Source organism: Petromyzon marinus, chromosome 20 (genome assembly GCF_048934315.1).
Source record: "Petromyzon marinus isolate PM22_M1 ecotype Great Lakes invasive population chromosome 20, UKy_Petmar_22M1.pri1.0, whole genome shotgun sequence".
Taxonomy (NCBI): Eukaryota; Metazoa; Chordata; class Hyperoartia; order Petromyzontiformes; family Petromyzontidae; genus Petromyzon; species Petromyzon marinus.
In genome coordinates, this window is record NC_133686.1 from 10,528,367 (window position 1) to 10,540,414 (window position 12,048).

The 12,048-nt window shown below is 42.7% G+C and overlaps 1 protein-coding gene across 9 annotated transcripts in view; it reads left to right on the forward strand.

The window, feature by feature from the left end:
* Positions 1 to 396: 396 nt before the first annotated feature.
* Positions 397 to 12,048, forward strand: part of RBM39 (RNA binding motif protein 39) — a 28,959-nt gene continuing 17,307 nt past the window's right edge. Inside the window, exons 1-8 of one of the 9 annotated variants that reach the window (XM_076068314.1) lie at positions 397 to 659; positions 3,455 to 3,539; positions 4,855 to 4,904; positions 5,542 to 5,589; positions 7,210 to 7,323; positions 8,357 to 8,470; positions 9,476 to 9,535; positions 10,912 to 11,029. In XM_076068314.1, the coding sequence (XP_075924429.1) occupies positions 3,486 to 3,539; positions 4,855 to 4,904; positions 5,542 to 5,589; positions 7,210 to 7,323; positions 8,357 to 8,470; positions 9,476 to 9,535; positions 10,912 to 11,029 (558 nt within the window). In that variant the 5' untranslated portion in view covers positions 397 to 659; positions 3,455 to 3,485. Of the gene's footprint in view, positions 660 to 1,108; positions 1,129 to 1,594; positions 1,733 to 3,454; positions 3,540 to 3,623; positions 4,905 to 5,541; positions 5,590 to 7,209; positions 7,324 to 8,356; positions 8,471 to 9,475; positions 9,536 to 10,911; positions 11,030 to 12,048 lie in introns of those variants that run through there. The other 8 variants (XM_076068317.1, XM_076068313.1, XM_076068316.1 and 5 more) reach the window with 8 other exon arrangements.

The following is a 12,048-nucleotide window of genomic DNA, read 5'->3' on the forward strand; positions in this document are numbered from 1 at the left end:
GAGCGACGCCAGGGTCACGGCGCCATTTTGAGGCCGGGCAGCGGGACGCGAGACGGCGAAGGCGCGCTAGGGGGGAGAGACGCGAGGGAAGTTCATCGCTCGCACGGGAGGGGGGCAACTCAGGGGCAGGGCCTCGCGCCAACAACCCCAACCGAGCAAGCACGCCGCATCGTTACCGATTCCCCTTCACGCGCGCGCGTATTGTTGTCTCGCAACGAGAGAGAATCGTCTTTTCCCGCCAAATTAAGAGCGAGCGACGAGGCGGCGCCCCCCCCCCCCACGAGTGCCCCCCCCCCCCCCACGAGTGCCCCCCCCCCCACGAGTGCCCCCCCCCCACGAGCGCCCCCCCCCCCACGAGTGCCCCCCCCCCACGAGCGCCCCCCCCCCCACGAGTGCCCCCCCCCCCCCACGAGTGGCGCGCGCGTGCGCCGCGAGCTTCCAGAAGGGTCCGGGTGGCCGAGAGGCCGCGGAGTCTTCCATCACCACCACCATCATCACCAGCAGCATCATCATCAGCAGTACCCACGAGCCCCCACCCTCAACTACCCATCCACCTCTCCTCCCCGCCCCCACACGACTGCCGCCGCCACAGCAACGAGGTGAGCGATGGCTGCGATGTTTTACCGTCTCGAACACAACTGCAACACGTTACTGGCGAGGTGCCGTGGTTACTTTTCCTCGCTGCTGCTGTATTCAATATCGGTTAAGGGTGATATTTTTACTCGTAACTCCTGTATTTACCAATTTTCGTGAGGTACAGTACTATTGTTAGTTTCCCTCACGACTGTTGTAAGCTGTTTTGTTTGACTGCACCTCGCAAGTGCTGATGTAACGTTCATGAGGTACTGTTATTAAATGCCCGCAACTACTGCCTGCTACAATTACTGCGACTCGCTGATATTTACTGTTATTACCTCCGATTGGCATGGTTGGCGACGTACGGTGCGAAAGAAGTTCACCATACAGTACACATTTTAGTTCGGTTATTACTCCAATAATACAATATTTATAACAATACTAGGGTGATTTCGCGAAAAGTTCCCGCTCTTCAAACTTGTCTCTCGGGCATCAACACAGAACCTCAATAGAATGTTAAAGATCCTTTTGGAATCTTGGTTGGAGCCTCAGGTAATGCATGCTGTAGGAGCATCATTGTTAACCCCCTTTTATACATTGGACTCTGCATCACAGCTAAAGCTGCTGTGCTAACGTAGTAGAACGCGCACGCACGCCCACCTGCTTGGCTGCTATACATTCCCACGTGATAAACCACTTTGTTTAGCTATCATTCGTGGCCAGGTCGCTTCTGAAAAAGAGCTACGTAGCTCAGTGGGCTTTGGTAAAATAAAAAATAGTTTATACAGAATATTCTGGAGTTTGAGCTACGTATGTCGACATCTTTAGTGGAGACGGTCGCCATTGGGGGTTTTCTCAAATCTCTCGTTAAAAAATATAATAACCACCATTTTTTAAATATTACATTGTTTTTAAAAGATACTGGGCAACTACGAACACAATCTATCTTTTTTTTTTAAAAAGATGATAATTGTGATGACCTAAGTGGGTAAATAAAGATGAAGCACGACTTGTACGGTACCTCAGTACAGTACGTATCGTGCACACTTCCGGTTGAACCACGTTTTCAGCGGAAGCTTGTGCACGACTCCCCCGCCACAGTAACGTGGAACTCTTCAAGTCGGGGCTGCCTCGCTGCAATGAGCAAAAACTCAGGGTTCGTGGTGACGCGAAGACATTGACTGTTTTACGATTGTATATTAAATGTAGAATTTCAGTATTTTACGTGCTTGGAGAGGGGCGCTACGTGGTGGGTCATCGAGGACAGTTCCAACATTGTTACGTCTACTTAAATCTTGACCTAAAGCTTTCGTGACTGCAGGAATTCATATTCTTTGGGTCTTTCTACGTGGCTTTACCGAAAGACCCAAAGAATATGATTACGTCTACTTGTTAAAAGGTTAATCTTACTCTGCTACCTCGTTTACTTGCCTGCCTTCAACCCGCACTGGTGAAGTACGGTTAACCCCCACAACCCTCATGGTTTGTGGAGGCCCTCATCCTACAGACGATTAACAAAAAAGTCCTCCTATACTTGTACAAGTAGTCGCACTTGAGATGTTTTCTGTGTGTGCATGGCATGTTGCTTTGCGCGTGTGAAATGTCCCCATCAGTGTCTTGTATGCGCGCATTATTATTTGTAAGAAGTGCACACTAGCACGTTCTTACACATCACAGGCATATCAGTCTTCAGGATCACTATGAATAGAATGATCTATGGATATTTTCGGGCCATGCAAGAACTTAAGCAGCAGGCAACCGTAACAGCACCCTTGGCCGTGTGGTTAATGTTACCCAAACTAAAGCCAACTGTTAAGTAATCGCTTGGCGAACATTGGAAAGACAGCAAAGACCAAACAGCTAAGCTCCCCCCTTACATTTTCCCAAAGGAGTTCCCAAAAAGACCCACCAACCATGGGTGGGTCAAAAGCTATCCATGGGTCATTATAAGTTTGAGTTGTAATTTTGGGTAGGCGATTGGCTCTGGCTTTGCTCTGGGTCGGTGTGCATATATTTCGGCAATTGTGCTGTTACACTCCTGATGAGTGATAGCGATGATCCAGATAAGTGAAGATTTTGAAAATATCCTGAACGAGCTCCTGGCTGTTTAAAATTTAAAGGTTTCGACCCCTACTAAGATAAGCGTGGTGGGCAGTTCTGAGCTTCTTTTGATGGTTCAGTCTCGCGTGGTGGGAATTCCACATTCTAGTCGCACAGACCATTATTTTCACAGTGCAACCACAGGTGAAGGGCTAACAACCCTCGACTGGGATTAAAACTTGTAACCTTCCGATTGTGAGTAGTTATTTTGTCTCGGTGCTACCCGGTCACATAGTTGTCAACTAATGGTGCAAAGTTATTTAAATAATGCAATTCTTAGTAATGATGAAATAACTTGCATTATTTAAATATCTAAATAATGACACTGAAATTTTCCGAACATACTTTATTTCATACTATAATTGTATTTGCTTCATGTATGCTCTTGTGTAGTTGGAAAGTAAATAGTCTCAGGCACCTGCCCTAATGCATACTGAAAGGGACAAAATTAAGATTAAAAAAATACGCTCGAAATTGCTATTTAAGAGCTTAATTTATCTTAAAAGACAATGTGATGTATTGTTCTTGGATATACAAATTCTAGAATGCCCATAATTTCAAACATTCAAAGTTTTCACTTTTACATTGTCATGTAGCATTTATACCATGGATTTTACTTTTTATTTTGAAAACCAAGGTACTTTCCAATGCAAACCCAATATAGTTAATTTCGTACCCTGAGGGCTCACCACAAACATTACGATATATTCTCAGACCCTGTCATTGAGTGTCACTGCTGGCCAAACGTTTGTTGACAGTGGTGTTTTTGTGTTTACAGTTTAGCCTAAGGCCAGTGCACACCAATAAACATGGCTGAAGACTTTGACATTGAAGCCTTGCTGGAGGCACCTTTCCAAAAGACGGTGAGACACAACAGTGCTATGTGTGGGCTAGAGGAAGCAGCATTGTATCTCAAATTGATAGCGCTAGCATTGCTTAGACTGTCATAATGATGTCAAAATGATTGTGATGTTATAAATACCTGCAGTTTAATTTGTTGGAGCTTCTAAAATGTGTTTCGTTAAACTTTTTGGTTAATGTTTATGGTGAAAAATAATGAGAGTAAATTAACAAATGATTTAAAGCTTTTATCAGGGAGAGGAGACTGTGCTGGTGCAATGCATTTGTAATGAGTGTGAGTGTTTGTAATGAATTGCCCATTTATTTTTTCCGTAGACCCTTCCAAATGATATGTCGCGTTCTGGCGTGAGTGCAGCTATGATCCCAGTCTGAAACCCTCAGACTCGCGTGGTAACGGGGTTCCTTAATATTTTTTGTTGACTTTCATGGACTGAGCCATCTCATCACACCACAAGCTAGCGACAGCAGACGAGGCTGATTTGTAAAGTCGTGGAAAATTGTAGCGCCACTGGTAAGGGTGACTGTCACTGGTCACATCTGCACTTGGGTATTCATTCAAAATTGAAATGAACAAAGATATACATTGCTCTGCAGTTGATTATTCTCAAATGCTTTTGACAGGTGGCTTTCATCTACTGTGTATCACCAGCAAATGACTGCTGCCTGTTTGTGTGTCCCAATTTACGGAACACTGAAAATGTGATAACTGCATGTTATTTAAAGAGGCCAACTGGCATTCAGCCCAGTGGATAATGGTGGAAAAAAGCCACACGACGACACATGCGTAGTCATTCTCTAGTAATGATGATAATGATAAAGTTAATGACACAAGCAAAGCAGAGAACATGTTTGCCTGGTTTGACGACACTAAGAAATATAAATGCCCCTTTGCTTCAGGACAAGATGGGAGTGCAAAGGCTCCCCGCGAGCGGTCGTTCTGCTCAAGATGGAAACTGGCAGCATTGGAAGATCAGAGGGCCCTTCTATGAGGGTTTACTAACCGATCCTGGGCACCCTGACTTAGTCCTTGGTACTTGAAAATGGAAGGGCGGCTTTGTTCTCTAGATTGGATTCCTACCTCTCCCACTCCCTGGTTTTTGAGCCAAGACCCCACCTGACATACGGTGGTCCAGTCCAGGTTGCTGGTGTTAGAGGGTAATAAAAAAAATTGAATAAAAAAAGTATTTGTTTGCAACTTTGCTAATATGCTATTTGCATTATATGTTTTTGTTTCTCCTTTCCTCCCCACCTCCCTCCCTGCGAATCCTGTAATCTGTTGACTGCTTCATTATGATGTTATTCTATCAACCTGCTTAGGAGGCCACCAAAGTGGGTGAAGCGAATGGACACCCGCTAACTGACACAAAGTAAGAATCCTTCTCTTATCCCCACAGATCTAACCATTGTAGTATGATGCACCCTTGAAATATATTGCAAAAAGTCCTATAATAATGCTTCCTAAGTTCCACAGCATGTATGGCTCTGTTGTGCACAGGGCATTTATGAATTTATTCAAGAGACCATGTTACAAAGATCCTTGTCAAATTTCACGGGTATGACTAATGACAGTGAAAAGGCATTTGGTTTCGCAACTTAGATTTTTTTGTACAGTGGATAATGATTGCATTAAGGCTTTCTTCTGCATTGTCATTGTCTCATTTTTCTTGCTATGTTATAGAGGAACGTTCTTAGCAACTGAATTTGACTCCAGGCTCAGTCTTGACAGTTCAAGAAGTTTATTAAAGTTCACTTATCTTTCTCTCGTTTGCTCTTGTTGATTCCTATGTCACAGGCCTAAGGTCCCCCACTGCCTTACAAATGTGTTTAACAGAATAGACCGTCTTTGTTTGCGTAACAATAGCGCGCGTTTTCTTTTTTGTTTACTCTTTTGCAGTGTGATTAATTGAACGCAGGTTCCAAGTTTGTTCGCTGCCTGCTCTTGTTACGTGGACTGCGGAGGCCATCCTCTGATATTTCGTGCATGTGTCCTGTGCCTGTTCCCAGGAAAAAGAAGAGCAGGAGTCGCAGCAGAAGCAGAGACAAGAAGAGGAGGTGGGTGCTGGTTCTCTACACAAATGGCCACCATCTGAGCATGCTCAAAGCAAGATGCACATTGCCAACATTTGAAAGTTGTCATGCGAACCCATTTAAAATCGATGTACTAAATCCAGAGGTGGCCATGTGAATCGCGAAAGTAACTTAATAATAGAGATAACAGTAGGATGCTATATGCAATTAATGTACGGGATTTCAATATCAGTCGTAATATATTTGGAGTGCTAAAAACGTTGATAGCCTGACATAGAATGTAATGAGTGCTTTTGATAAAACTGTTACAGTTATTCCAGGTCCCATTGAACTATGATGCACTTGGTCCATTCATGTTCCAAGTCTTTATTCTCTCCTGAAATAACATTTTGTCTTCTCATTAAACCACTAGTTTATACCACACATTACTTCATTGTCACTAGAAAACGATGTTACCCGTGAGCGTGTCTTTAATTGTGGAATTTTGTGGAGGTTACATGCAGCCTGGGGGGTGATCAACAATTGTTTATCTTCCATGGTAAACGGCAGCCATAACAACTTAGAGCTTTAGACTTGCAAATAAGATTATTTTCTTTACAAATTCATCTCTTGCTATGAAATTTAATAATTCCTAAACGTATATTTTTAAATTAATATTCACAGTGTTGTAGTGCCACTGATTTCAACCTATAATTTGATAGCTTCTAAAAGGAATTCTATTTTCATAGATATTGTGGGTGTAGCCCCAACTCTTGAATTAACTTCATTTCTGTTACAGCTAATAGTCGAAATGTTCAGCAAAACACAAATTAGTAATGCTAGGTAAGCAATTGTATTCATTTTAATAGGATAATAAATACATCATGATCGTCTTGGGCAAGACACATTGCTATACAAGATGATGGCTGATGGATGAGACTAGTGATGGATGGCAGTAGAGAATGTGTTCAAGAGGAGAACCACCGTGGAGATGGAGCGATGAGATGAGTTTATGTGCAGGTCTGAGAGGGATGGTGACGGGTGGGAGGCCTTCATCCCAGAGTGGATAGTCAATGCCTGATGATCATGGTCTTCTTTAGCCAGGTTTTGCTTCATATTTACCGTACATCGGAAATGCCTTGATTATTTCATATTGTCTACTTTTTTGAGCAATGCTTTGATGCGGACAGTTCCAAGATATGTTGATCCTGGCATTGGTAGGCAACACCTATCATATTGCATACCACCGGGTCGGCAATAAAAATCATACGAAGAGCCATTTTTTTCGAATTCGTTACGAAACAATGCATGTGAATGCGAGATGGTGCTGAATTAAAAAAACGTCATGAGACGGTCCATAAAGAGCCGCATGCTGCTCCGAAGCCACAGGTTGCCTACCTCTGGTATAACAAGTTGCATTAAAAGCGCCTTTGGTATTGGAAGCATTGGCAGTGCTGCTGTGTCTGTAGGCACACTGGCCACTATGTTGCCAAGCGCACATAAAACCAAACGTGGTTTCCGAAACAAACTGCAGGCACGATTATTTGACTGCATTCCATGAGCATGACAGTGTTCCGATGCCTTCACATGTACAGCTGTCTCTCACTCATTCTTTGCCAGTCTGCTTGCCCGCTGTTAATTTGCTAACGCTTGTCGTGAACTCAGCCGCAGCCGAGATCGGCGGCGCAGGAAAAGCCGCGAGCGCCGCCGCCGCAGCCGTAGTCGCAGCCGGGACCGAACCCGGCACCGCGAGGAGCGTGGACGCTTCCGCAGCCCAATGTGAGTGTGTGAGAGTGTGTGGGTAACGTGTGGGGAGCGAGGGCGCAACGTTTTACGAACTGGGATACTTAGCCTGGCGACACAAGTTCGATTCCCGCTCACGGCCAACACCAGTGACAATTATCTGAACTGGTTCTGGACCTCCCCTGGGTCTACTCGGCCTCAAATTAGTACCTGGTGCGGTGTGTAAACATCACCACTGGGGAGACGAAGGCGCCAAGCGTGGTGCTGGCAACCCACCCCCTTGTGCCGTGCTGGCCCTTAATAGGTGCTCGCTAACAGCACTTGCCCCAACAGTCTGTTAAAGGTTTTATGGGGGATCTTTGTGTGTGGCGGTGGCACAGTTATTTGCGCATTGCGTTACGAACTTGGCAATCAGAGTTCAATTCCCGCTTATGGCAAACATCGGTGATGAATATTTGAACCAACCCTGGGCCTCGCCTTGGTCGACTGACCTCAATATGAGTACTCGGTGTGGTGTGTAAACAGAACTAGGGAGACATACATTGGTCCACCTTGTGTGCCGTTCTGGCCTTAATAGGTCCTCGCTAACAGCACTTGCTTCAACAGTCTGTTCAAGATTTGTGTGGCGAGTGTACGTGGTGATTCTGATGAGTTTGTGTGGGGAGTGTCTGTGTGGTGAAAATCTCAGGGGTGTGGTGAGAGGAGTGTTGTAGTGGTTAATAATAATTTGTTACAAACCTGGCCACAGCTAACAATCCCAACGACTTGCCGTACAATTCCTGTAAATGCACATAATCAGTGATAAAAGGTATCCAGACCTAGCTTGGTCCTCTCCTGGAATTCTGTGTTAATATTAGTACTGGGGGGTAAAAAAGTTGCCAGATGTGGGGCTGGCCATATCCAGTTGTATTATTACTATGCTTGTTTACCCAGGAAAACCTCACTGAGTCTCAAGACCTTTCAGGAGGGGAGATGTTGCTATGCTTAATTTCAATTGAGTAATTTAAAGGTAATTTTTAAACATTGGGATGTTTGGCCATTACCAGTTACATTGTATGTTTTCTTTTAGCTATGGGAGGAAACCGGAGAACCCGGACGAAACCCATGCAGGACAGGGGGAGAACATACAAACTTCACACAGAAAGGCGCCCGAGTCGGGAAACGAACCCAGGCCCTTCTTGCTGTGAGGCACAAGTGTTATCCTTACGTTTGCTCACAGTACTTTCTCCGAAACTAAATGGAGGATCTATGTATATGTATTTTGTGTTCGATTAGTGTTTAACAAACTGCATTGCTATCCCATTTACCCATTTGTTTTTTATAGTATTTTGAGCACAGCTTCATCAGTAGCAATGTGTATCTGAACCTGACCTGGTCTCCTCTGAGATCCAATTATCTCTCAGTCATCAGGATTCCAATTTGTCTTTTATATGTGAATAATTTATATATTCGTGTAAAAGTTAATGGGGAAAATTATCAGGATGGATAAAAATGTTGTTTCATAAACAAAAATGTTTAATTCATATCTCTAAATGACGAGCAAACATCACAGCAGAAAAATGAATGCGAGCTCGAACCCAATAAGTTTAACAACACATAGGTATGTGTTGCATGTGCAAAGGTTCTCAGCCTTATCTAGACCAGCAGCTCAAAAGAACAATGTGCGGTCATTTTATCTTTTAGATCACAAACTCCAAAAGAGTTATGATGGCACATTTTTCTCAAACCATGGTGATCTTAATGCCAAAATGGCTACACATTAAGTTATTTGAGCCTGTGGTCTGGATAAGGCTGAAAACTTTTATGCTTGCAATGCATGTTTTTTTGTGATTTTAGAATTTCTTTTACACCAGTTATATTTTGTTAGACAGATTTAGAGCACTGAATATCTTGTGTAAGTCAAAATAAGCTACATGGATTCTATCTAATTGCTGTTTATTCAGGATGCTTCTGTAAAAACAATACATGAATCACAGTTCAAAATATTGGGAGCAGCTTATAGGTAAATATTTCTATCTTGGGAAGCAACTCGTTATTTAAATAATGTGATTTTTTTTCACTTGACTATGCTCAGTTTATTGCTTCGAGTTCTTAGCGGAAACTGGTCGACATGAGAAGCTACCAAAATAAAGCCAGTCTTCAGTTTTGCCATACCTGTGTGTGACTCATTGCCTGTGCTGTCTTGCAGCCACAAACGCTCCCGTAGCAAGAGCAGAAGCCCGAGAGGAAAATTTGGAAATGCTCCAAGGTATGTAGCATGCATACAAATACACAGTATGCACAAATATTGGTTGACTAGCTTGTTTGCCCGTCCTAGGACGGAAGCTGTAAAGTTAACGAAAAAATTGAGCAGAGTATAACTGTATCGTGTGTAAATTTAATGGCAGTCAATCTTGCACAAAAGTATGTCGTCAAACACTTTGCCGCAGTTCACGGTAGCACTGTATTAATGGCAGTGATTCTTGCACAAAACTGTCATAAAAACCTCATTTCATGTCACTGTAACACTATATAACTGGCCGTCAATTTGTTCAAATTCACTGCACAATGATACTTAATTATCTTTTGCTTTCGGTCGCAGGGGTTGAAATACATTGGAATTCGATACAATATCTCGAACATCATGGAGAAATGTCAATTTTACCATAATGTCGAAGCATAAATTAGACTTACCTTTTGTCTCAAGTGCTGAAGAAATAAAGACAGCAAATCCACTTTGTTGCTGTGTATAATTATTTATTAGATTCACTTTACGTTAAGAAACGTCAAACTTAAAGCGAATTTGCAAAAAAAAATATTTCCGCTCGACCTGTGTGAGTGTAAAAATCCACCCGCTCATGAATATTAATGATGCGGGTACGGCATGTGGAGTGACGTTACGCAGGTTACACACAAACAGACATTCTTGGCTCATAGTAGTAATGTGCATATATATGGAGCCAATCTTGTAATGCTCTGAGAAATGTTTCCACCGGCACCACTGAGATCTCAGATTTGAATCTGGACATTTACTTAAATTGAGTTCTAAAAATTAACGAGTTTTATATTCCCAAAATGATCTCCATTTACATAATTTAAACACTACTGTGTTCACTTAATTTTGCCTAGCCAGTTGTGTGATAACATGGTTAAATATATAGCATGATCAGGATTGACATACAGAAGACCATTTTTTTTATAGAGCATGACTATTACTGTTCTGTTAGTTAAGATATCTATTTTATATTTTATGGCCAACCCTTGCTTTAATGTGCTGCTCTGCTGTCTGTTGGGGCTCACAACATCGGTTCCTTGCCTTACAACATAAACACAGTTTGGAAATCGTTGCTGCTAAAATTGACTCAAGTCAAATTACCTCTGCTCAATTGAGCAATGCTGTGGCTCTATTTGTTGGGGGCCCTGGGCCAGTGGTGGCAAATCCACATTTCCAAAGTTGGGGAAAGTTTTTTCCACAGGTCACCCACTGCTGATTTATCACTTTTTTTTCAATCCCACAACAGCAATTGGCAAGGCTGAGAAGTCGAGAATTGTAATCACAACACCACCACCAGGCATCATTGGCATGAACTCATTGTTTTACCATCGTAAAAGTTTTGTTTTGGTTTTGTGTATTCGCTCACACAGGCCATCCACCAGCACGCTCACCCCGGAGGAGAGAGACAGTCGTACCGTGTTCTGCATGCAGCTTGCAGCGCGCATCCGTGCCAAGGACCTCGAGGAGTTCTTCTCCGCTGTGGGCAAGGTGCCGTAGCTCACTCTCACCCATTCCCCACCTATCAATCGCTGGGTTTCCAATTATTAGCTGATGTGCCAGTCCTTTAAATGAGTGTTCATTTTGTTTTTGGATTCCTTCTATTAGCGTGGTTGGCTACATACAGTGCAAAATAAGTTCGACATACATACACTCCAAGGCTATATCCTTATATCCAAAGAATATCAAAACATTGATTTCTTAATTGTGATCTTATCATTGCTGTATCTTGCATACAGTTATTTGAAAAGAGGTCATATATTTTAATGAGGACTTGGGTATGCTAGTCTGAACTCAGAAAAATATTGAAAATTATGGATTTTATCCATCGAATTATATTTGCATAACCTATCCATCAATGGCACTTTTTCAAACAAAAACAGTCATTGTTTTACATAGAGTATTTTGTATTAATATTTTTTATAGTCTAATGCTTTTAAAGAAATTGTACTTTCAAGGCGACACTTGTATCTCTTCCATGTGGTTTGTACACTGGTGGTTAACGCTGACCATGTTGGAGATCGGAGAGTGATCCCTAAATTAGTGCCCGTTTTTATTAATGAAATACCATTTGATCTAGACAATATAATTGCAGCATACGGAGAGCAAAATGTTGTAGAATAGAACGTGACAGGAAAGTGCTGTAGATGTAATCGGCCGACGTGAGTTTGTGATAGGTTGACCAAGACTGGCACTAGAGTAGTACTCAGGTTGTAGACCAGGGGAAAGAATAATGCTTGTTGGCAAGGTAGCCCAATAGTGGTCCTTGATAAAACATTAAAATGTAGGGGGATGTGATGATGGTAAGGATGGAACATGGAGGTCCAGTATTGACTGTGCAAGAGCTGTGGGGTCTAGCAATATCCCCTGGACACCATTTCAAATTAAATATGCCTCTCAAGTGATCCAGTTAAAATATTTCAATACGTAGAAATAAATAACAAGGAATGTGAGATGTAGTAAAATCAAAGGTATTCGTCCTGGTTACCTCATTATTATGGGCTTGCCTG